The sequence below is a fragment of the Cibotium barometz genome, chromosome 17 (assembly GCF_041138505.1).
Source record: "Cibotium barometz isolate CiBa-2024 chromosome 17, ASM4113850v1, whole genome shotgun sequence".
Classification (NCBI taxonomy): Eukaryota; Viridiplantae; Streptophyta; class Polypodiopsida; order Cyatheales; family Cibotiaceae; genus Cibotium; species Cibotium barometz.
In genome coordinates this window covers 45,833,855-45,860,124 of record NC_141062.1, presented here as the reverse complement: position 1 = coordinate 45,860,124, position 26,270 = coordinate 45,833,855, and the positions used below count along the sequence as shown (strand labels likewise).

The 26,270-nt window shown below is 41.2% G+C and overlaps 1 protein-coding gene across 1 annotated transcript; it reads left to right on the top strand.

The window, feature by feature from the left end:
- The first annotated feature begins 14,570 nt into the window (after window positions 1-14,570).
- Window positions 14,571-20,590, top strand: LOC147630070 (clathrin light chain 1-like). Its single transcript, XM_086811694.1, has 3 exons — window positions 14,571-15,300; window positions 19,261-19,414; window positions 19,865-20,590. The coding sequence occupies exons 1-3, from the start codon at window positions 14,708-14,710 to the stop codon at window positions 20,279-20,281; spliced, it is 1,164 nt and encodes a 387-aa protein (XP_086667820.1). The 5' UTR covers window positions 14,571-14,707; the 3' UTR covers window positions 20,282-20,590.
- Window positions 20,591-26,270: the final 5,680 nt, after the last annotated feature.

The window sequence follows — 26,270 nt, the reverse complement described above, 5'->3', positions numbered from 1 at the left end:
AGAGAGAGAGAGAGAGAGAGATGCATGAAGAGGATAAGAGAGAGAGAGAGAGAGAGAGAGAGAGAGAGAGAGAGAGAGAGAGAGATGCATGAAGAGGATAAGAGGGATAGGGACCCCTCTTTACAAGAGGGGGAGGGAGGCGAGAGCGAGTAGAGGATAAGGGGGGGAGTGGCGAGGGGAGAGGGGGGGAGGGAAGAGGCACGAGCAGAGGATAAGGGGGAGAGGGACGGGAGGGAGGTAGTGGGACAGGATAAGGGGGGAGAGGCAAAAGTAGAGAATAAGGGCAGGGGGAGGCGTAAGTAGAGGATGGGGGGGAGGCGTGGGCATGAGGAGAGCGAGGAGAGGATAAGGGGGGAGGGACCCCCCTTTATAAGGGGGGTTGCCTATTTTTTGGGGGACCGCCTCCCAACAATCCCCATAGGCTATGTGTTGTGGGGTGAGCTTGCTATAACAGCCACGTGTTTGCCACCACAACCCGTGGCCTATGGGGACTGTTGGGGGGGAGATGTCACCCAAAAATATGCGACCCCTTATAAAGGGGGTCCCTCTCCCCCCTTAGCCTCTCCTCGTGCCTCTCTCCTCTTCTCTCCCCCTTATCCTCTCCTCACACCTATGCCTCTCCCCTTATCCTCTCATGCATGCGCATACTCCCCTATCCTCTCCTTGCGCCCAAAGACCTCATCCCACCTCCACAAAGACCTCCCAAAATATGAGAGCATTAAATGTCATTAAATAACATTAAATACATATCATTTATTAGCAATCATTAAATGATATTTAATATATTATTTTTTATTATTAATCATTATTTGTAACAAAAAATGAATTAACAGAATAAAATCTACTGACTGAGGAGTTACTATTTAATGCAATTCAAATACTGCTACTCATTGTTTTTATTGTAAATTCTTTCATATTTTTCATTTTTTAAAATTTCGTTTGATTTAAGCACCCCTCCAACTATGTCCCTCCCACATTTTTTGACTCAGTCTTTCTCACATTTTCGTCTCTAATATTGTGTTTTGAGCTATCTAAGCCTTTGTATTTGCAATGGAATGCTATGCTATATCAGTTTTCTTTGGTGCTGTCAATAATGAGAAAATGGTATCTTTTCCTTGTGTAGGTCAATATTTAGTATTGAAACACTGGGATAGAGAGAGGGAGTGAGTATAAGAGATACGAGAGAGGGCATGAGAGAGAGAGGAGTGGAGGGGCCATTGCTGGGCTAGGAGGGGAAGAGGGCATGAGAGAGAGAGGAGTGGGGAGGGGCCATTGCTGGGCTGGGAGTAGGGAAGAGGATGACCAACACCATCTCTAGTTGGAGTATCTTCACTCTGTGGTGGTGGGGCTAGAAGTCAATTTTCTTTAGTCTACCCTTTTTGCTTTCTGTCTTGATTTTCCATAACATATCCTAGACAGTGTGAGCTATTTTCCTCCACACCTATTGATCTCCATTTCTTTCATTGCACTATTTTTCTATCTTCATGGAGAGACCCTGGTTGCTCATAGGGGTACATGCAACAACCCCATGGATGGCTTGTACTATTTGTGGGGAAGTTGATGTGCTTCTTAGCGACGCTCATTCAATTAAGGTATCTATGCTAGAGCCACCACCAACATGCCTACCTAGCATGTAAGCATATTGTTTTGCACTTTGAAGCAAGGTATTTGCCATATCTAAGACACAAGCATCATAGAGAGTGATTTTCCATTAATGCTCTCATCCAAATTTGTTCTTGGAGTACATGCTTCCTCCAAGAGACTCCTCTCTAATTATTGAAAATAATTTGACATCCAAGACCACATTACATATCTACAAGAATGTAAGAAATGTTTATCTGATGTATGCTCACCATAGTCATAAGTTTTTCCCAATGTGTGACCCTCACATCCCACCACCTTAACCAAATATCCATTGATGGGATAGCCACATTACCCTGTCGCCCCCACCACTATCTAATGATCTTGGATTGATCAAAAGCCTTGTCTTTAGAACTTTTACTCAAGCGTCACCACTGCTCACATAGTGACAAATGTTCACCTCTCATTTTAAGCTTCACAAATTTGCAGGTGTGTTGGTGAAGGCTTTGCTCCCAATGGAACAAACATATGCGTTTTGTATCTACCATCACGTTCTATGGACCACCATTGAAAACTGTTCAACAACCTTCCAATTGGTCTTAGCCTCATCCGCCATGAACCCATGGAAAATCAGTAGGAGGATGGCCAAATTGGTGCATTGTTGTATTCAACATTTCCCAAAATAATACTTTTTTTGTGTCCTCTTCCTTTAATTCACATTTTGCAATTGTGAGTAACTCATATACGGTGTTGTTAGCCAAACTAGTAGGTAAGCACAAAGTTCAGCAAAACCCTACTACTAGTTTAATAGAAGCATGGAGCATACATGTTACCTAGGATCATACACATGAGATGCACATGTTACCTAGGATCATACACATGAGATGCCATCGTATTCCAATTAACCACCCGGTGTGTATGGTCAAACTACACCCATGAACTGCACAAAGCTCCTTTCTCTCTCCATGCCTCATTCGATTGACTAAATCCACACCTGATGTAGGACCCTTGGTAGACATCTTAAATAAAAAACATCTTTTGTCAGGTAACCCCTGACTTGGAAAGCGACTTGCATGAAAAAATGGATAGGTTGATCTTCTTTTCATCAATAAAATTATATCAAACCCTTCTCCAACTAGCATTTAAGACTTCTTTTCTTGCGAAACAATCCTTATGAACCAATACATAGAGAAGAAAAATTAAAAAAAGTACACACACACACACAAACACACACACACACATATGATACTATTGACATTCATACATTTTCATATCATACTTTTGATTTTCCATGAATGGAACCAATTCTTCTAAAAAGTTGTTGAGCTCAACATCCCCTATTATGTGATCAATTCGTATTATCATCTTCAAGGACTGTGGACATTAGCTCCTTTGCCAATAGATATTTGAACCTTCCTAGGTCCTGCATTCCTCTCTACCTTGACATCTGCCACCAATTTCTTTGTTTTCTCAATCATTGCCTTGGAGGTCCATGGTTGTACTGCGCTTATGATCACCATAATGGACCATGAGCCTGGTTATAATGGTATCATAGGGCATTACATAATACACCACACAGTTGCAAGTATTAATGCAATATGCAACCCTCTGGCAAAAATGGCACGTGACTTTATTGGTTCTCTCCTTTGCCAGTAGACCAAGAGAAACCTTTCTTTGGAGATAGCGTTTGAAGAAAGTCCTATAAAATTTCTTGTGATTGAGATACAATGGGCAAGTGTTTCTATGGCACTCTAAAGAACCAATATAGTAGCTCAACCTAACAGTGCATTGGATAGACACATTAGTGGTCATAGGCTTTGTCCAAAGGTGGCCATCATATTTTTGCTCCATGCTGTCCATGCCCTTGACTTTGCCAAATGTAGGAGGGAATTAAAATATCACATTCCCATTATATTCCCTTGGACTTCAATTCTTGACTTTAATACACTGGCCTTGGTACTTACTTCTCTTGATCTAAGGGAGAATGCTCATAGCCTTACCTTTTTCTTCAAGATCAATGAGAGTGAAATGAGGTCCGTGGGTTCATTGTGTGTCAACATTGACATGAGGGATTTCTATATCTGTCTCTTCAAGATCAATAAAAGGTGAATGAGGTCCTTGGGTTGATTATGTGTCAACATTAATACCGAGAAGTTCTATATCTGGTTCTTTAAAAGGCACTTCAAGTTCACTTGGTGTGTCAACATTGACACCGGGGAGTTCTATCTATGGCTCCTCTAATGAAACATCTGGCTCCTTTGATGAAACATCATGAACAGCACAAGATGGCACTGCTTTATCCTTCAAGTGGACTATTGTAGCCTTGTATTTGCTCATGCACCATTACATACCTTGTTGTTAATGAAAACTCTAGTACAAAATGCGTCGTTTCATCAATATCCCATTATGAGGAAGGCTCTATGCACATATTGCTACCTTTAATGTTAGCAATATTATGAGGAAGGCTCTATGCACATATTGCTACCTTTAATGAAAACTCTAGTACAAAATGCGTCGTTTCATCAATATCCCATTATGAGGAAGGCTCTATGCACATATTGCTACCTTTAATGTTAGCAATCAATGAAATGATCTTGTGGGTATTAGGAAGAAACTTTTGTAAAAATGCCATACTAATGTCCCTAAATGGGACAACTCAATGCAGCTTATCAGTATACAACTCCCACTTAATTGTAGCTTCAATATCCATAAGTACAATGAGTAATGTGGATGTAGAGGTTGAGATTGTAGAACAAGTGTGGATGCGGAGGGCTGAGATTGCAGAAGAAGTTTGTAGTGGCTTTTAGTTGATGACCTGAGGTGGATGTGGAGCAACACTAAATATGCTATCATGATGAGATTTTTGCTCAATTCTATCACTCCCTTTCATCATTAAACTTAATATTCAGTTTGTAGTGGCTTTTAGTTGACGACCCTAGGTGGATAGGGAGTAATTACAACAATAAAGATGCTATCATGAAGAGATTTTCCCTCAACTGTGTCACTCACTTTCATCATTTATTTTTTAAAGGTCCAAGGATGGCGGCCAAGTAAGATGTTCAATTTATGTTTAGATGTTGAAGATACATACATTACCTCTTATTTTTTTTAAGGCAACTCTTATAAAATAGGAAAGGTTCCAAGGCAACCATATGTTTTATGTCTTGTTACTTTGGGCACCACAACAATGTTTTTTCATATGCTCCAATGTTTGTATTAGATTGGCTCATTTACATGTGGCTCCAACGTTCTCACACAAGATCTTTCTCTTCCAAAAGTTTGGATTAGCTGACAAGTTTGGATTGCAAATCCAAAAAATGGGAATGGTTTCTTTTAGATGCTCTACAATTATGATTGGTCAAAGAAGGGGCTTGTCAATTCAATGACAAAGGATAAGATGTATCCTCTAGCAAGCACATGTCTCAGCCCAGAAAGGTAATTAAGATCCTTTTAGACTACATTTTAGAGTATATATTTACATGTTTTATCTAAACCCTAAACATGTGGATGTAGAAAAAAAGAGGTCCTCCACATGTTCATGACAACAAAAGTGAAGGATCTTGTAGCCTTGGGAAAGTTTGGGGATGCTAAGAAGCTCCTCAACTATGTAAAGAAGGAAGTAGATTGGGAGTACTTGCTCCAATGAGGTAAGAGCATCAGAACTCCTGGTCGCTACTTGCGGGTGAGGAAGTGCCTCAAGGGTTCAAGGTCTTCTAAAAATGGCAAAGAACATTGTGTCTTTTTGATTCTTTCCCTAATCTTTGGAAAGACGTGAGTGGGACAAAGGATTTGGAGAAGTAGCCCTAAATGGAAGAGAGCTCAAAGTGCTTGGTTTATAGGTACGAAATGGAACTCTTATAGCTCAAAGTGCTTGGTTTATAGGTACGAAATGGAACTCTTAAACATGTATGCTTATTATATATAGTTTGCCATTTGCGCTTGATGAGAACTTTGTTTAAACCTTGATATCCAATTGCAGATGGATAATGTCTAGGTACAGAGGTGGTACTTCTCGGAGAACCTCCCAAACCCTCTATGCACATGGATAGATGTGACTAGTGTAGATTCCATGTACCTGACATCATGGATAGATGTGACTAGTGTAGATTCCATGTACTTCGGAGAACCTCCCAAACCCTCTATGCACATGGATAGATGTGACTAGTGTAGATACTTCAGAGAACCTCCCAAACCCTCTATGCACATGGATAGATGTGACTAGTGTAGATTCCATGTACTTGATATCCAATTGCAGATGGACAATGTCCAGGTACAGAGGTGGTACTTCGGAGAACCTCCCAAACCCTTTATGCACATGGATAGATGTGACTGGTGTAGATTCCATGTACCTGACATCATGGAAATACAAGGAACTTAGCTAGTGGGAAATTCACGAATGCCCATAGTGGCTTGACTACCCACTAGGTTCAATTCATGAGTTCGAGTATGATTTGTGGGAAAGGGTACTATTCCACCTGCTATTTCAAAACTGCAAAAATGTATATATGCTATTATAAAACATAGTGCTACCGTCGCATTTCTTACTATTTTGCAGATTTTGAGCAATATCACGAACAGGAAGGGAATGCAGTAGGAAGAGATTCCCATGGTGCTGAAGGAGAACAAGAACATGACATTGGACCTAATGTAATACCTCCAACTGAGCAAGCCTCTAAACAAAGGCCTCAAGGAGACATAGTAGAGACCTCTTGAGAGATACGTAGCAAGAGAGGGCTTGACTTTCAAGGTCATGGCCATTCTGGGGGAACAAGTGAGAAACCACACTAGCACACCTACACACATTGATCCATACATGAGCATACCCCATGTGAGAATTGATGAGCACGACGTATCCCCTTTCAATCTTTGAGACAATCTTCATTGCATTGCGGTAATCTTAAGAGTCTCCTGTAAGCTAGTGCATTTGGAGTACATGTCAAGAGTGGTGTTCCAAAACAAACATCCGAATGGAGCCCACATTTATGAATATTATCATGAATTTCGTTACCAATAGCATCTAGAGCTTCATTGTTCTTCTCATGTCCTACCATCCTACTGTAGCATTATATGGTAGTGATGTGTGTGAACACACTTAGGACCGCTGGGGAACTTTTTCCCTCACTAAGAGGTTTTTTCCCCGGTGCGTATGTACACCCTCTTATCTACTCATTTTGGGGTGTGTACTTATCTTTTGTATCTGCTGGCACACATTTGTTCATTCTAATCTAGTGAGTTTGTGTGCTCTCAAACTTCTTTATCTTGTGTATGTGCATTGTTGCAAACCTTACCCTAATTCTAACAATTGGTATCAGAGCTAGCTTCCTTAACACTTGATCTAGTAGTCTGCCTCCCTCCTCACGACCCTATTTTTCTGTCTCCGATTGAGATACCCTCTTAGGAGAAGAAGGTGTATACTGTAGTGTGATGTATACAAAGTATACAAAATTTTTGGGGTCCGCGGCGCGATTCGGGCGCGTTTTGGGCACAACAAGGTTTCTGCAAACGTTCTGGAGAGGTGCCATTTTGGATTGGTTCTGCTCAATTTTGGGTGTTTGGGCTGTGTAGCGGTAAAAATTTGGTGCAGCAGTAACATCTATAGTGTCTTCACAACATCGACCATTATACTTTCGCCAGTAACACTCTATTCTCTACTCTGTGTTAATTTTCATACACTTTACAGGTGATTCAGTCAGCCATCCAAGGTTGCATTCAATGAATATTGAGTACTTGCAGTGTGTTGAAAGATTTTGCATTTGGTAGAAAGTCATGGTTGTTGGCAGTAGTAATGTATTCAACATGTTGTCTACTGAGGACAAACTTGATGGGACTAACTACTCATTGTGGTCTTATATGATGAGGCATGTATTGGTTGCTAAAGGCCTTTGGAATGTGGTCAGTTGTAGTGAAACCCATCCTGTTTCACAACTACTAGTGCAACCAGGTGCTGCAGGTACATCTGAAGTAGAATCTGATATAGATGTAGCTCCTCCACATGCACCACCAGTACCTCCCATTGCTTCTCAAATGATTTGGGATGGAAGAGATGCACAAGCAAATGCATTGCTTGCACTTTCTCTGAAGCGAAGCATTATTCCTCATATTCGGTCATGTAAGACTTCAAAACATGCATGGGATGCACTTGCTACATTATACCAGGTGCGCAATGAAGCACGTGTTGCATATCTGCACAAACAGTTGGAGTCTGAGCACATGAATGAGGGAGACTCAATGGACAGATCAAAGATTTTAAGGAGTAGCTTGCTAGTGTGGATGAGATATATCCTGATAGTACATTGGTGCCCACAGTTCTCAATGCATTGTCAGATTCTTATCAAAGTTTTACCTCTATCCTTAGACTCATGATGATGAAGGGAAATCCAAATGCCCTTGCATTTAATGAGGTGAGCAGTCTAGCCAAAAAAGATCTAATATGCGAGTTGGTGACCAAGCTTTTGTTACCAATCAGAAAGGCAAAGTAAAGCTTCTTCGCATGGTGGCTATAAGCCAAAATCAGAATCCTCACGTAAGGATGTAGAGAAAGAAGGTGATAAGCCTAAAAAGAAGGGTAAGTGTCACTATTGCAGGAAACCAAGGCACTGCATACATGAGTGCAAGAAAAGGCTAGAGAAGGAGAAAAAGAAAGAATCAGGCATGGCTGTGGTGGCTGATGCATCTGCACCAAGTGCAGAGAAGAAGGAATCTGTAAGTTTTGCTGCTCAAGATGATTGGGCATGGATTATACATTGCAGTTTATGACCCTTCTATTCATGATGTATGCATGTCAGTGGGCAGAATCGGATGCTTGGTACTTTGACAGTGGTGCTAGTAAGCACATTACTTCACAAAAAGGTTTGTTCTCATCTCTGGAAGCCCCAAGTGTAGGAACTGTCACATGTGAAAATGGTTCCTCATATCCTGTCAAAGGAGTTGGTAGAGTTGTGCTCACTACTGCAAATGGAGGCGCATTTACTCTTTCGAAAGTTTTATATGTACTAGGCATTAAGAAGAACTTGCTGTCAGTTTCAGCCTTAGCCTTGTCAAGCTTGACGGTGAAATTTATGGATGACAGATGTACAGTTCAGGATAGAAATGATGGTTATGCTATCATTGCCTCAGGTACCTTGTTTCATGGCCTATACAAGATGGATGTATTTGAGAAGTTGCAGCATGATGCTTGCTCAGTCTCTACGACTCGTGCTATGAGTGATGTAGAATTATGGCATGCATGATTTGGCCATCTAAATTATGGCAGTTTGTTACGCCTTCAAAAACATGATATGGTGTTTGAGTTAACAACTCTTGAGACCCCTACTAGACGTGTATGTGAGGGGTGTATTCTTGGTAAAATGCATCGGGCATCATTTCCAAAGGATGGATCTGTGAGAGCTGCTAAGAAATTACAACTTATACATAGTGATGTATGTGGTCCTATGAGGACACCATCTATTGGGGGATATCTCTACTTCGTCACTTTTATTGATGATTACTCCAGATATAGCTGGGTGTATCCATTAAAGCAGAAATCAGAGGTTTTTATGTGCTTTAGGCACTTTGTATCCATGGCTGAAAATGCATGTGAATGTAAAGTTGGCACCCTTCGTTCAGATCGAGGGGGGGAGTATATGTCCAAGGAATTTCATGCATATATGGTTGAAAAAGGCATAAGGCATCAATGTACAGTGCCATACACACCTCAACAAAATGGTGTGGTTGAGAGGAAGAACAGGTCTGTCATGGAGATGGCACGACGTATGGTGAAAGCCCAAGATTTACCTCATGGTTTTTGGTTAGAGGCAACTATGTGCGCAAACTATGTGTTGAACAAATGCCCTACCAAGGCCTTGCAGTCTAAAACTCCTTATGAAGCTTGGTATGGCAGGAAGCCTTCTATGGCTCATTTGCGTGTTTTTTGTTGTCTTGCTTATGCTCTTGTGCCTAAGCAACAACGCAGTAAGCTTGATGTGATAAGGCAGTTAAATGCATATTTGTAGGATACAGTTCAGAAAGCAAGGGATATAGACTCTACCATCCGGCCTCAAAGCGGATTTTGGTAAGTAGAGATGTTGTTTTTGTTGAAAACTCAGTTCAACCCATGCTTTCATGCAAAAAACAGCAGAAAGTATGCTCACAGAACATGTTTGATTCGCTCCTACCTTTGTTTAATGGAGGGCAGCCATATGTAGAGCAATTGAATGCTCAACCAAGTGCTGAAATTCAACCTTTGCAAGTGCAAAATCAGCCTTTTGATGATGCAATTATTGAGGATGTGGTGGATGAGGAAAGAGTAGCCATAGAAGAATCTAGGCATATGCCAAAATGGCTTGTGCATACATTGAGGGATAGCAAGTTGGCAGCTCCTTTACCTAGCAGAACTCGTGCAGGTTCTCATCATGCAGATTATTCTCATGTGGATCATGTTCTCATTTCTACTTTATGTAATAAGGAGGAACCTGTTTCCTTTGAGGAAGCATAGGATGATGATCATTGGATGCATGCTATGCAGGATGAGTATAACTCTATACTCAAGAATGACACCTCGTATTTGACAGATCTACCTCATGGCAAGAAGGCCATTGGTACTAAGTGGGTTTACAAGTTAAAACGCAAAGCAGATGGTAGCATTGATCGCTACACGGCCAAACTTGTTGCAAAGGGGTATGCCCAGCAAAAGGGCATTGATTATGATGATACCTTTTGCACCCACATCTCGTATGACTACCATTAGGTGTCTCATTGCTTTGGCAGTACATCATGGGTGGAATGTACATTAGTTGGACATTAAGACTGCATTCTTGAATGGTGATTTACATGAGGAGGTGTATGTATCGCAGCCTCCTGGTTTTGATGTGAAAGGAGAAGAGTCTAAAGTATGCAGGTTGAAAAATGCAGGTTGAAAAAGGCTCTTTATGGCCTTAAGCAAGCTCCTAAAGCATGGTATGAGAAGATTCATGTATACTTGGTTGCAAATGATTTTTGCAACAGTCCAACAGAGAGTGAAGAGGAGTAAGGACACATTTTTGGTCATCGTTCTATATGTTGATGACATGCTGCTCACGGGACCGGATATAGATCAGATTTCAGCCTTTAAGACTGATTTGCAGTCATTGTTTGAGATGTCAAATTTGGGGCATTATTATTTGGGGATTCAGTTTATGCAGCGCAATGATGGCATTGTTATGCTGTGCAGTCTAAATATATACAAAAGCTATTGAAGAGGTTTAATCTTGAAGACTGTAAACCTTTGGCTACACCTATGGAGACAGGTACTCGACAGTCTTCAAGATGCAGGAGACTCTTTTGATGCTAGTTTGTATCAACAGGCTATTGGATTCTTTCTTTATGTATGCAACACGAGGCCAGATATACAGTATGCGGTCTCACAGTTGAGCATATTTATGCATAGCCTAGGTACGAAGCATTGGCAAGCTGTCAAGCGGGTTTTTCGCTATTTGTAGGGCACTCAATATTTTGGATTGTAAAGGAGTCACATCTACATGCTTTTAGTGATTCAGATTGGGCTGGATGTTATGACACACGAGTGTCCACTAGTGGGTTTTGTTTTCGCCTTGGTGATTCATTTATATCATGGCTCAGCAAAGAAGCAGCCTATAGTGGCCACTTCCAACTGTGAAGCTGAGTACAGGGCAGCTTTTACAGCTACAGTTGAGTGTGTGTGGCTCAGACGTCTTATGGTGGCTGATTTGGGTGTTGGTGGACAACCGTCTAGCACTACGATTTTCACTGACAGCCAGAGCGCATTAGCAATTGCGAGGAACCCAATGTTTCATGCTCGCACTAAGCACATTGAGGTGCATTAACACTTTGTTAGGGAAAGACTCTCTGCAGAGCAGAGATCAGCTTGGTCTATGTGCCTACACATGATAACATGGCATATTTATTCACGAAGACTCTTCCTCGTGACAAGTTCGAAGCTTTTCATAAAGCTTTGGGCTTACTGCCTTTTCAGGATTGATAGGCCATACCCTGTACATGTTCACATTATCACTCCAGGGAGGATTTGTAGCATTATATGGTAGTGATGTGTGTAAACACACTTAGGACCGTCGGGGCACTTTTTCCTTCACTAGGAGGTTTTTTCCCCCGTGCGTATGTACACCCTCTTATCTACTTATTTTGGAGTGTGTACTTATCTTTTGTATCTGGCATACATTTGTTCATTCTAATCTAGTGAGTTTGTGTGCTCTCAATCTAGTGAGTTTGTGTGCTCTCAAGCTTCTTTATCTTGTGTGTTCCCTAATTCTAACACCTACAATTGCATATTTTAACTTTGAAAGAGATAATTTTGCCGAAAATTATTTAATAGATATATATGCTAAGTGTGGCTTACTTTGCAAAAGCACATACCACGTAAATGTTGGCAAACTGTGCTACCACCTAGGCTAGCTTTCGTGAGAGTACTAATTCCACTCTGGGCATCCATCACTTGGGACCATCTCCACTTTCACTCTAGTTGGCAAGTCAGCCCAAACTAACTGAGTGACACACATGGAATGCCATCGTATGAGAGGTTTGGTGCATTCACTCTCTCCAGAAACTCATCTACCTTGCAATAATTCAACAAAGCATGCATGTAACCCATTAATAGGTAGATCTGTAGGAGGAAAATGGATAGCATGAGGGGAAAAAGGAACACCTTTTGGTTCTCCAATATAGCGGGCGACACACCAAATATTTCCTTCTCAGATGCTCCTTTGCAAGGGCACCACATTTAATATACATATCCACCAATATGTTGTCAAGTGACACCACTATTTTCCACCAACCCCAAATAGAGGCGATAAGATTGTATTTGTTCAAAACAGTTGGTAATATCATGCGATTAGTGCATTGCAAGAGACGACATGTATTAGTGCATTGCAAGAGATGACCTATGACACCCAGACTCTTCCCACCAAACATGCATACGAGCAACGAGAAAGTGGAAGCACATACATATAATCATAAATAAGATGAAGTGAGAGCAACAAGACAAAGCTTTTTTTACAAATTGAACAAAGAACAAAGACATTATTTAAAGCATTCTCTCTCTCCCACAATGCTATACACGGCAAAAGAAAATATTAAGTTCATGTTTTCCTTAGAACATGTCATACACCACTAGAAGTAAAACTACTAAGATGACCCATCAAGTTGATGAATGTCTAAGAGGAGAGCTTGTCAACAATGTAATTGTCCTTCTCAATGCCAATATGATTGCATGTCTTTGCTTTGACGTCCCAACTCCCCACGTCTAGCAAAGATGTCAATGACTGTGTCACTCTCATATATGAAAGTGCTAAGTAACCACCTACAAGAAATAACATTGCATTAAGATGCTAACCATCAAAACTCCTAAAATTTGGTACAAGATTTGGACCAAGATTGAGATATTGACTTGTAAAGATGCATAGATTGCTCAGCATCTCCTCGCATGTACATACCGGCCACTTTTGTTCTCTGAAATGGACATTGTTGATTGGATTCCCCTATCAAGTTGGATTTAGCATTAAATAGCGCAAGTGAGATCAATTGCCCTGCTTCTCTGTCTATCTTTGGGAGTGCATTATTTCCCTGCCAAAACAACCCAATTTGCAAGGACTTAACCTAGTAACAATATCAATTGACATGAGAGTACTATGATCAAATAAAAGTAATTAATGTGGGGGGACTACTATGACTAAATAGCGATTGAAACTACTCTCCATTGTCATGGACATATCCGAAGCCAAAGCGAAAAGCCACTCTTTGCATTTTGATATATGGCTAGGAAATGTTCTGCCACACCACAAGTCATAAACCACCCCTTGCTCGCTATTTTCTTCTATTTGCAAAAAAGCTCACCTAATGAAGCTCGCCAAAAAATCACTCATTTTGGACATGCCCACATGGCATTTGACACTAGTCCTTGCATCACATTGGGGGGGTTTGCATGGTGTCAATTGGTTCTTGAGTAGGGTCTCTCATGTCATGGCATATACAAATGTTACACAACTCTCACTGTAACGGCTCAGCTGATCCCCCTTCTCCCTTGAGATTTATGAATCCTCCTTTGGTGGAACAATTCAGATTGTGGTTTCTTTTGATGGGACTATATTAAGTATCTTCAATTCGAGATGTATACATTGTTAGTTGTTTCTAGGGGCAATGAGACTCTCTTTACAGTTATAGTAGGGCCCTATCTGAGTGGGCATGTGCATTACAATTTTGGTACCCCTAGTTAAAGCAAGTCCTAAGTTGTGAGGGTACTGATGTTTGCATTGTTGTGTAACCTCCTTCGGCCTTATAACTAATATTTAAACTATTTCTCTTAAAAAAAAAGCTTCCCAGCCATGGATTTAGCTTGGAAGCGTTGCTTATCTTGCCCATCAAGGGAGCTGCTTATCTAGATCCATATTGTATATATAAATAGTCTTTTTAAATACATTCGAAACTTGCAGACGAGCAAGCCGGCAAAATTGCTCCTTCTCTAAGTTCATGTACACATGTGTTCCTTGAATTTCAACACATCATCGTAAAAATAGGATGGTGGTCGGGGGATGGAGAGAGACCCCCCCCTCCATGAGCCATGAAATCCCCCCTCCTCGCCCCCTCCTCACTCCCCCCTTGATGAAGTTGTTATTTGTACACCCTTCCACCCCGACAAAGTTGTTGTTTTTCGTACACCCTTTTACTATAGAGGAGGGGTTTGTTTTGAACTCACGTCCTTGCTTCTTCGAGTAGGCTGTGCCATTGGGCTATTGTTCCCACTTGAGGGCATGATTTTTGGTGGGCACCCTTGAAAATTGATAGGTTCGGTGAAGTATAGCAAGTTTTTTTGTAAACTAGTGTAATTTTTGACAGGCATTTTAAATTTTGTAAGTATTTTACGACCAAAATGCTCAAAAAAACGGGCGCGATGTTGTCAGAAACCAACTATGGTTGGGCTATTGTTCTCACCGGCCAAGCTTAAACGCCTTGGGTTCATTTAAATAAGTGAGCAGTTAAATCATTGAAGTGAACAGTTTGTCTTCCACTCCTAAAATAATCTCTCCACCTCTCTGAGTTTGCCATAGCCTGGACAAGAAGAAACCATTTCCAGATCCGAGCACATCAGAAAATTCCAACAGATCAGAAGCCCTAGCGAGCTATGGAGAGCTTCGACGCCTACGTTGGGGGAGGAGACGATCTGCACGGCGGGGCGAACTCTCGTCCCTTCGACAGTGATGGGTACATGGGTTTCGATCCGAGGCTACCCTCGCAGAGGTTCGACTCATTCCGCATGCCAGAAGAGGGCTATGGCGAAGATCAGTACACTCCGGAGGAGTCCAAAGATCTGGGAGAAGTAGAAGAAGACGAGTACAATGCCCCCAAGGAAGGCGGTAGCAGCAATGGCGGCTTCGATGATCTCGGGGTGGAGGTGCCCCCGCCTTATCGGAGCGCGTTCGATGACGATCTAGGCGATAGCCAGTCCCCCGCCATGTCCTCCCCCTTCGGCCAGTCCTTCGAATCCCGACTCCAGCCTGAGTTCATCCCTGCTGATGAGTTCTCCCCTTCCGTCGACTCCAACGGCAAGGGTTTCGGCCATGGTGAGGGTTTCCCTCTTGGAGAGGGTTTCGGGCATGGTGAGGTCGACTCCCTTTATGGTTACCCTCCATCCGGCGGCTCCCTCAACGGCGCCGTCCTTCCTCCCCCTGAAGAAATGCAGGCTGAAGAAGGCTTCATCCTGCGAGAATGGAAACGGTATGTGTTTTTCTTGCATTTAGGGTTTGCAGCTTATGTGCCTGTTTTCTTTTCGTTCTCCCTGCTTGTTATGGTTCAGAATGATGGAGTAAGGGTTCGTGTGTGCAGCTGCTTGTCTGCGCTCTCTACATTCGTGGTTTAGAGTAGGGTTTCTCGAAGCATTTTCAAATCTGATGTTGTTCTGAGTAGGATTATATCTATAGAGAACGGATGGATCTGCTTGGGTTTTAATTTTAAGAGAATGTCAAATCTAAAGGGAGCAGACATATGATAGGGTTTTTATGAAGGGATGGAAGCAGTTGCAATTTGATGTGTCTGAGTAATGTCTCATATCAAGAGAAAGGGAAGTAGTTTTAGATCTGAATGTAGGTTTCTTGTATAAAGCATGGAAGCAACTGTGAAGAGAATGGAAGCTGTAAATCCTTCAAGGATTGTCATCTCTACTGTGTTGGACCGTAAGACTCTGATTGTTTTTGTAAAGACAATGGAAACATGTAGTGAATGGATAAAGAAAAGAAATAGAAGGCATGAGTAGCAACAAGTACTGGGATTTTAAAGGAGTGTGAATGGGTCATTTGTTTTGAGACTTGAACAGAGAAAGGCTTTTGTCATTAGCTTCATTGTCTCCAGTATCAGAGACGGTTTCGCTACTCCCTTAAGGCATTACCTTGGGAGACCCACGAGCGGGGCACGACAGCGACGGAGTACTCCCGGAGGAGCCCAGGTACTGTGGGACTTGCCCTCAGGCGCACCCACTAAAAACTCTGTCTGGCGGATTTCCGGAGAGGAATTGCCCTACCAAAGTTGGGTGTCGGCTCGAATGTGAATGGGTCGTGTGTCCAACTTGGTATGTGTGGATGTTAGCACATTCATCCCTAGTTTTTGCTCATTTTTGGTGCCCATTTGGTCCCTTTTGTATGGCCCTTGATTGTGGGCTGGCCACCCCTTTTTCCCATATTTTTTTGGGATTTTTCCCACCTGTTTTGGTATTTTACCAGTCGGCCAGCACACATGCTCCAGTTGGCCAGCATTCTCTATCCTAGTCGGCCAGCATACCTCACCTATAAATAGGTGACTGGTCGTTCGATCAAGGCTCTTAGGATTGACGGAGGGGGTGAGTTCATATCCTTGGAGTTTCATCAATATTGCAAAACACATGGCATTCGGAGACAGCTTACTACATCATATACTCCATCACAGAGAATGGAGTTGCAGAGAGGAAGAATAGGACCATTATGGAGATGGCCCGTGCTATGCTTGAGCATTCTTCATCACCTCGACGTTTTTGGGCTGAGGTGGCTTCCATTGTTGTCTACATTCAGAACAAGTCTCCTATTGTTGCTCTTCTCGATAAAACTCCATATGAGGCTTTCCATGGTATGATGATTACTCTACTCCTCCTCCAATGAGTTCGAGCAGATCCATGCCTGGATGCTATTATTAGATAGTTTGTGATTCTGGGTTACGTGAGCTTCCTTCTGCTCCTCTGCGTGGGTTCTCTCCGGCGTTCTTCCAGAGCTACAGGGAAACAAATTTATGAGGGCAACATGTTTGTTAATTATGCTCTTATGTCCTCTTAATGGTCCTTTTGATCTCACTTCTGTGGATGAGGCTCTTCACATGAGCCTTGGCGTCGTGCTATGCAGGCAAAGCTAGATGCTATCGAATGGAATGGCACTTGGATTTTGGTGCCTAGGTCACTGCAGCGTAAGGTGATGGGTGTGCGTTGGATCTTCAAATCGAAGTTTTGAGCTGATGGTAGCTTGGACAAGCACAAGGCGAGGTTGGTTGCCAAGGGTTATGCTCAGCGCCATGGAGTCGACTTCGATGAGACCTTCGCTCCGACGGCTCGGATGACTACCATTCGCACCGTTCTTACTCTTGCATGTCATCATAGATGGCCCGTTTTCTAGATGGATGTCAAGTCGGTTTTCTGGAATGGAGAGCTTACATAGGAGGTTTATGTTGATCAGCCGTTGGGATTTGTTGTTCTAGGCAAACAGGATCAGGTGTACCGGCTGAAGAAGGCTTTAATGGTCTGAAGCAGGCTCTGCGGGCTTGGTACCAGCAGATTGAAGAAGGCTTTATATGGTCTGAAGCAAGCTCCGCGGGCTTGGTACTAGCGGATTGAGGAGTTTTTTTAGAAGCTCGGCCTACGTCGTTCTCATGCAGATTCGAACCTTTATATCCTTCTTGAGAGGGGGTTGATTGTTATCATTGTGGTCTATGTTGATGACCTCATCTTTACAGGTTCTTATTCTGTTAGGATCCGTTCTGTCATGGATGCTTTGGAGACAGAGTTAGAGATGATGGATCTTGGCCTTCTGCATTATTTTCTCGGCTTTGAGATTTGGCAAACCTTGAAGGGCATTTTCTCCTCTCAGCAGAAGCACACACGGGAGATTCTCGACAGATTTCAGATGACTGGGTGCATACCAATATCTTCTCCTATGGATGTTAATGAGAAGCTTTCTCTACTTGATGCTTCTCCAGGGATTGATCAAGGACATTATCGGGTTCTCGTCGGTTGTTTGGTTTGGTTGACCTACTCCCGATTGGACATATGTTTCGCAGTCTTTATTGAGTTCTTTCTCATCCAAACCCCGTTAGCAGCATTGGCGGTGTGCTGTCAAAGTTCTTCGGTATTTGCGTGGCACTTTGGACTTTGGCATCTTCTATGGCCAAGGATGCACTCTTGTTGGATGGTCTGATTCAGATTGGGCTGGAGATCGAGATACTTGGCGTTCGAGCACTGGTTGTGTTTTTACACTCAGGTCTGGAGCCATTTCGTGGAGCAGTAAAAAGCAGCCTACTGTGGCGCTTTTCTCTACAGAAGCGGAGTACTGTGCGGTTTGTTATGTTGCATGTGAGGCGATATGGTTGCGGAGATTATTGGTGGAGCTCGGCTGTCCTCCTACTGGATCTACTTTTCGTTGGTGTGACAATCAGAGTTGCATCGCCATCGCTAAGAACCCTGTGTTTCATGCTTGTACGAAACACATTGAGATACAGTATCACTATGTTCGTGAACTGGTTTTTGCTGGAGATTTGCGTTTGGAGTATTGTCCTTCAGTGGAGAATGCTGCAGATTTGTTCACCAAGCCGGTTTCTCAGGCTTCCTTGGCTCCTCATCTTCGGCTTCTCGGAGTTTGTTCAGCATCTGGTGCTAAGAGGGGGTGTTAGCACATTCCTCCCCAATTTCTGCTCATTTTTGGTGCCCATTTGGTCCCTTTTGTATGGCCCTTGATGGGCTGGCCACCCCTTTTTCCCATATTTTTTTTGGGATTTTTCCCACCTGTTTTGGTATTTTACCAGTCGGCCAGCATTCTGTCCTAGTCGGCCAGCATACCTCACCTATAAATAGGTGGTACTGGCCTCTCATTTCTCATTCAGTTTTGTACATATTTTGCTCCCTCACTTATGAGACTTCTAGTGTCTCTTGCTTGGGACTGTTTTGCTTCAGTATATTCAGCATAGATTGCTCCATATCTCTCTCTCTCTCTCTTGCATTCTCTATTCAGCACACTCTAGTGCCACTTTGCTTCCGCTCTGTGCACTCTTTTAGTGGAATATTCTGATCCTTGCCTCCTTGCCATCCAACGATGTGTGAAAGGATAAAGCAAAGAAAGACAAGGAAGAAGTACTGGGAATACAAAGGAGTGTGAATGGGTCTTGTGTGTAGATGTGTAGAACTTGGTATACGTGGAATAGTCTGGTTTCAAACCGAAGTCATCACTCAGTAGAGTTGAGTGTCTGCACCACTACACAACACACACACGTCTGCACCACTACACAACACACACACGATTACATTTCATTTCTTGTTTGTGCTTTGTTATTTTATTCCATAAACTGATTGAATTAAAGGACCACAACAAGCTATTTGAATGGAGTTAGGACTTTACTTGTGAAGGTTATCAGCATATACTTATACGATCGGTCATTTGAATGTTTGTGCAGCAAGAATGCTATCCATTTGGAGGAGAAAGCCAGAAATGAGCGTGAGAAACTGTCTCAGATCATTGATGCGGCAGATGCTTTCAAGGATGAGTTTTATGAGAAGCGGAGAACACATTGTGAGACCAATAAAAAGAACAATCGGGATAAAGAGAAGGTATGCAGGCAATTCCTGCTTTTAATCCTGTCAGGGTTAAGTGCCTTTTTTTTCCCTTGCCTTTGCAAGTCAGTAATGTTTTTTAGAACTGTAATGCATTCTCAATGGAAGTTCATGCTTTCTATGAAGTTTGAGTTACAGGAGCACAATGTATGTCATCTTTATGCAGGATTATTTGGATGGAAATTAGTTTTTTAACCTGTAATTTCAGTCATAGCATTGCATTCCTTGGAAGTGGTTGGCATTTTTTTAGCATAGGAGGATGCTACTGAAATCACGGTTTAGGAGAGCAACTTGATCATGTTTGATATAGCATGTAATGGTTGCATGTTTATGGGATCTGCTGGCTGCACCAAGACACTCAAATATTTTGTGCAGGTGCAGCCATGTCTGAACAGTTTGGTTGACATGTTGATTAATCTTCCATCCCCTTCTCTCTCCTTTTTTCAGGTTTTTCTTGAAAATCTTGAGAATTTTCATGCTACTGCGGACAAGCATTACTGGAAGGCTGTTGGGGAGCTTATCCCTCATGAGCTGCCCTCCATGGAGATCAGGTCCCGTGGTAACAAAGATAAGAAGAAACCCTCTGTCGTAATCAATCATGGTCCCAAACCAGGGAAGGCAACAGATCTTACACGCATGAGGCAGGTCTTGGTGAAGCTCAAGCACAATCCACCAGCTCATATGAAAGCCCCACCACCAGCACCTCCTGCTGCTGCACCAGGTGCTGAGGGCTCTGATGCCAAACCTGCTCCAGCAGCAGCAGCAGCAGCAGCAGCAGCAGCAGCAGCCGCAGCTCCAGCTCCAGCTCCAGCTCCAGCTCCGCTGCAGAAGCAAGGAAGCATTCCAGCTGTTGTTACAGCCTGAAGAGAACGTGCTGGTTTATGTTTGCAATGTTTTTACTAGGGTTCTTTGACACATTCATTGCACATGCTATGACTTTGACAATTGGTAGGGTGTTCTTTGTTTTTAGAAGCACGGGAGAATAAATTGTAGTGTCTTGATATGCCACAGCTTGTGTTTTAATCATATAACAATGTGCAGTAAGGGTTTTGACTTTTTGAATACTAAAAATGTCATGGAAGCTGCCACCTTTGTTCACTTATCTGAACGGATTCTTTTTTAGTCAATTAATATTGTCAATTTTATGGACATGGGCTTATTTTGTTCTCACAATGTAGTTCTTGTGGTGTTTGATAAGTCTATGCAATGCAACATTGACGGAGCGTGCTTAAAGAATTTTTAAGTTGGTGCCAGCTTGCCAGGTTGGGTGAATGGCAATGTCTGTTCTGCTGCGAACTCAGAAGTAAAAGCTATGCCATGCTGTAATAACGAGGAGTAAAAAATTTAGAGGTCATCAGAAGGACTTCTGCCACCTAGTGTGGATTTTCGTAGCGTGTGTCTGGTGTGGGGGAGATGGCACCAAAACCCTATCCAAGATGAGATGATTATGTTAGCATTTGGCCACTGCTGCTAGGATACAGCAAAACATCCAGTTAATGAGAGCTTCCTAGAGGCAAGCACGTGGAGCACAAAGGTGAAGCATATGGATTGTATCTTAAACCATTGTGAAACTAACTCTAAACGGCTCTGTCCCATAATTTAAGGCAAGGCAGATGGAAATAATGATTCAGGTGGGACAATTTACCCAGTAGGCTGGGTGCAATGAAAAAAATGCCGTTGGATGTGTAAGTTCATGACTTCTTAAAGCCTTATTGGTGATGATATGGACCATAGCACATTGGTTAGGGAACCCCTGCCGAAGCACGATATTAGCGATATAATCCCGCTTAAAGTATTTGTTTCAATGGCTGCTTTTTATTCCACCATTTTAATGCGTATAATTTGTATAGTTCTCCTTCCTACAAAGGGATCTCACCCTTCTTAGAAATTCTTAGAAGTTGGATTTGAATCTTGGTTCTTCTCATTGAGGGGCATGAACTCTACCACTAAGCTCACTGATTGCTTGTGTTTTAAGGAGGCCCCCCTCAAAATTCAGAGAATTTTAATGAGATGCTCTAAATGGCCTTGACTATCTTATTTTTTAATTTCTTGGGCATATCCAGGCATGAAATTAGGGATGGATCTGATTTCACACTTTTTTGTGCTTATGAAAGCTCACTATTTTTTATCCATGTTCTTAAATCACTATTTTTTATCCATGTTCTCAAGTCAAGTTTTTTGGCTAGTAAACATACTCTCATTTGAGACCTTGTAAATAAGGTAGATGGATTTTCTGGTTTGGCAATCTTGTGTAACACAAGCCCATAAATTATTATTATTATTATTATTTGATGGAACCCCTAATGGCGCCTAGGAGCTATTTGCATGAACAATAACAATCTAATGTGCTTGTGTTATTCTCTTGAATGGTAGTACTTCTCAATCTTTTAAGATGTGTCCTCATGTTGTGAAGAAAGCAAAGCATTGCTTGTTTTTTGAAAAAAACTTTGCAAATAGGAAATTGCATTGTATCTTTATTTTTATTAGTTTGAAGTGATAAAATTAACACTAGCCTTGTTTAAAAAAAGCCCATTTTTATGGTTTTAAGAGACTTTTTTGTAGAAAATCTTTCTTAAATAAAAAAATTATAAGGTTTCAAAGAAATTCCTTCTAGTCAACACAAAATAGTAGTTTTAAAAAAGTACAAAAAAGGTTTAAAAGCTTTTGGTGTTTTTTTTCCCAAACTCTTACAAAGCATGCTGTCTAAGCACACACACGCTTCTTGAGTATTTGCCTTCCTTTTTTTGCAAATTCATAAATTAGGCTTGATCCATTTTAAGGATTGGGTATAGAACTTTGGGATTTAATTATGTACAAATGATCTACAAAACCCATTGATTGTTCCACTAGGAAGAATGTGAAGTTTGAAAGGTAGATTTTCTACAAACCATTTCTACTTTGTGATGTCAATGCCAATGCACATATTAGTTACATGATTTTATGCACTTGCATATAATAATAAAGACTAAATCCTAAGATGAATAAGGTACAGGCAAAAGAAACAATGGAGAAAAAATAGTTTATTCAATTAAATAATGAAGATTCCAAATTCTAGAGAGTTGGGATTGAATAGAGAGGGAGATGCTACAAAAGAGGGAGTGGATTGTCAGGAGTGGCCATGGTAGCTCTTAGGAGGATACAACAAGAAAGCCATACTCATTAAAAGAATATATGAATATTTGAAATACAATAACCTCGCACATTAACTTTGCAATATGAAATCAATAACTATGACAAAACATAAGAACGTTAAGAATTAAGAGACAATATCATGCTTTTAAAGTCCTCCTCTTATTATTTTTGCATGCAAGCTATTATATAATAGGTTGAATTGATTTGGGTATCCTATCTATTCACCCATTTTCTATTTGGGTATCAATTAATTCCTTGCAGGCCTTCCATGCTTTTAAGGTGCTTAGCTATCCTTGTGTTATTATTTTTGCATGCAAGCTATTAGGTTGAAATGATTGTTTTGGGTATCCTATTTCTCCTATTTTCTATTTGGGTTTCTGGTAGGCATTAATTAATACCATAAGGTGGGTACCTTAGAGGGGCAAAGGGAGAATATGAGATTCATATCCTTGTGCAGCAAATCCTCCTCCATAAGTCTTCTAGTGAAGGTAATGCATCCTCTCTCATCTAAGTAAACTTGATGTTGCCACAAAGCATCTAAGGAGCAGTAGGGCATGGCCTCTATGTATGTAGAAAAAAGGAGAAGGGCAATCACGAAAGAGAGAGAGAGAGAGAGAGTGATGAAACCTAGGGTTAAGCTAAGCTTTCATCCAAGGTTGATCAATATTCAAAGGTTATAGAACTAGAAGTCCTTGGTCAAATGGGTAATTGGAGATATTATGGTTTGAGTTGTTAGACTTGTTGTTTTGATTCAGTGTGCTCCACCAAAATGGAATATGATTTTTCTAGAGTTGCTAATCAAGTGGACAATTTATATTGAAGATATAAATTGAAGATGATGGCTCTTCATATAGAATCTCTTAGGGATATCTCTGTGACTTTTGCTAGTTATTGATCCAACACATGAGTGGGGGGACTAGTTAATGTTAGGGCCCGAAGGTCATAACGTGGCTAGCATGTATTTTGAGGCTATACCTAGGGTGGCCCAACATGGGACATATATGGAATAAGTGACTTATGGGCACTTATTATTAACGGGTAATATAAAAATATGTAATTAATTCATTATTAATTGGTGTGCTTCCTTGCTTTATTATTAGCCCCTTATTAAGGGGTAACATGAAAATATGTAATTATTTATTTGTTAATCTATGTGCTTCCTTGCTTTACTATTAGCCCCAAGCCTATATCTATAATTAAGTATTTAATCGATGTGCATCAAAGTGGTTACCTGCATTAGGGCTTAGAAAAGTAACTCAAGCTGCAACCATGGGTTCCCTTCCTTGATCACCTCCAAGTATTCCCTATCTAGATTTTGTTCCATTCTCTTGCAAATAACATTTCAACATTGTTTAGTGTAGGCTAATCCTTGTATACCTTATAAATGGGTTGCTCTTCTAGCATTTCATCGGTTCATTGGTGTGGCTATATTCTGACCAAAGGTAGTTTCTTCTATGAAAATGCATCATCTTTCCACTTGTCCTCTACTCAGGCCAAGAATAATCATTTGTTTTGTTCCCTCCTAGCACATAAGGTACAATTTTAAGACCTCCCCTGTGTAACTTGAGGGAGCAAGAGCTTTGAGGTTTTGATGTTCAGGGTGACAAGGGCATGTAAGGTTTGCATGCATCCTCGTGTAACCCTGATGGAGATCCTATAGGGTGCAATAGTTATCTTGCAATTTATAGATTTCTAAGTCCTCCACGTGTGGGTAGCTGACTAGGTCTTCATCCACTTCTTTAGCAATTCTTGAGAGCATATTCTTTAAAAAGTTAGCTTTTCATAGAAGAGTTTCACAAAACCCAAATGATGATAGAAATGGCTCCCTTTGCCTACTAGCAAGTGGTGATAAAATGTAGATAATCGTGGATGTCTCTCAATCTGTAATCACCAAAGAATGATCCAAAGACTAGTGTGGGTGTTCACACTTTTCATACATTGGAAATCCCCACCTTTGGCCTAATAGCATTTCACATTAGGTATGGCCATGGACCCACATTGATGTAACAAAAGTGCCCAGCCATAAGGCTTATGTGAATGAGTAGAGATAAGTTATGGGCACCCACTTAAGTTGGGCGATCGGGAAAAGTCCCTTGTATATATACAACTTTTGATAACATAAATGGGAAATCAATCATTTCTCTTGTGCAAAGCTTTCTTATTCTCTTGAGCTCTTACACTCTTGCTTACTTATGGTATGCATGATGCTTGTGTTTGTTCTTGTAGTATGTTGATTATGCATGCTTGATAGCTTGAATGTGAAAGGGTGTTTAAGCTAGTGTGGAGTGGAGAGTGATTGAGCTAGTGTGGAGAGTGATTGAGCTGGTGTGGAGGAGTGGAGAGTGGTTCATGCTTTCTAGCTTAACCATTGTGAGAGGAAGGGTTAATGTAGAGGATTGAGAGCAGAGGAAGGGTTCAACCAAGAGGGACTGGCACTCCTCTTGGCCTCTTTCGCTTCTTCTATTGGGACTTCCATGATCCAAGATAAGTGGTTTAGCCACTATCCTCCTATGATTCCTTGCATAAGGGCAATAAGATTCTTTGACATCATGAATAACAAGCATCGCTCAAAGAACTAGTCTTGGATGAGGGAAGGAAGTAGAACCATTTTCTTTAAAAAAGCTTCTATTTTTCTCACTTGATCATGCTCTTGGATGCAATTCCTTGGTTTAATGCTAGGAAAATGTGTTCTAGAGTTGGGTATTGAGTTGATTAGTGTATTAATATGTGTGATTTGTGTGCTTGAGAGTGGATTTGTATGATTAGAGTATAATTTCTCTCTAACCACAATCTTTTTTATTGTTAGTTTGATCTATTCTTTGTCTCACGAGAGTAATGGAATGAAGAGCAAGCTCTTCCTAGTGTGATTGAGGTGAGTTATCTCTCCATTTGGTATAATTAGTGTACATTAGCATTTTTTGTGCTTTTACACATACTTTCTTAAATGCACTTTCTGATCACCGATCCCAAATCCTGATTGTCGATCCCTATTCGTCGTTTTCGATCCAATCCCAGATCATTAGTCTAGATTGTTGATCTGACTTTTAAGTTCGTCACTTTTCAGATCGTCCATTTCTTGATCGTGCGATCCCTAATCTAGATTGTTGTCTGCGTTAGATTGTCGATCCAACTCTCAGATCGTTCACGATCCGGATCGCCCCACTTTTTGGATTGTCTATTTTTTGGATGGTTGCAACTTTGAGATAGCCTTAGTTTTCAATTCTTCTATGATCTTGATCATTGATTTGAGATCTAGACCGTCGACTTAATATTCCCAGATTATTCGGATCATCCGATTGGATGCAACATCCAAAAAGCATTAAAAAAAAGATAAAATTCATATTTGCATTGTTCATATGCACTTTGCACATTTCCATTAGTTTGTCTGTCTATTTAATGTTTTTGTTGTTAAAAAATCTTGAAAAATAATTTAAAAAAACCATAAAAGCATATAAAACTCCAAACAATCATAAAAGGACCTCAATGAGATTGATTTTGGCTCTGGAATCAGCACATGCATCATGCTAAGGTATATTGTATTGTTAATAAACACAAAATGTAATCACCACCAAAATGGACCCATATCTTGATCACTATGTGCACAACTCAGGGGTCGCTTTTGGAATCAACACATGCATCATGCTAAGGTGTATTGTATTGTTAATAAACACAAAATGTAATCACCACAAAAATGGACCCATATCTTGATCACTCTGTGCAC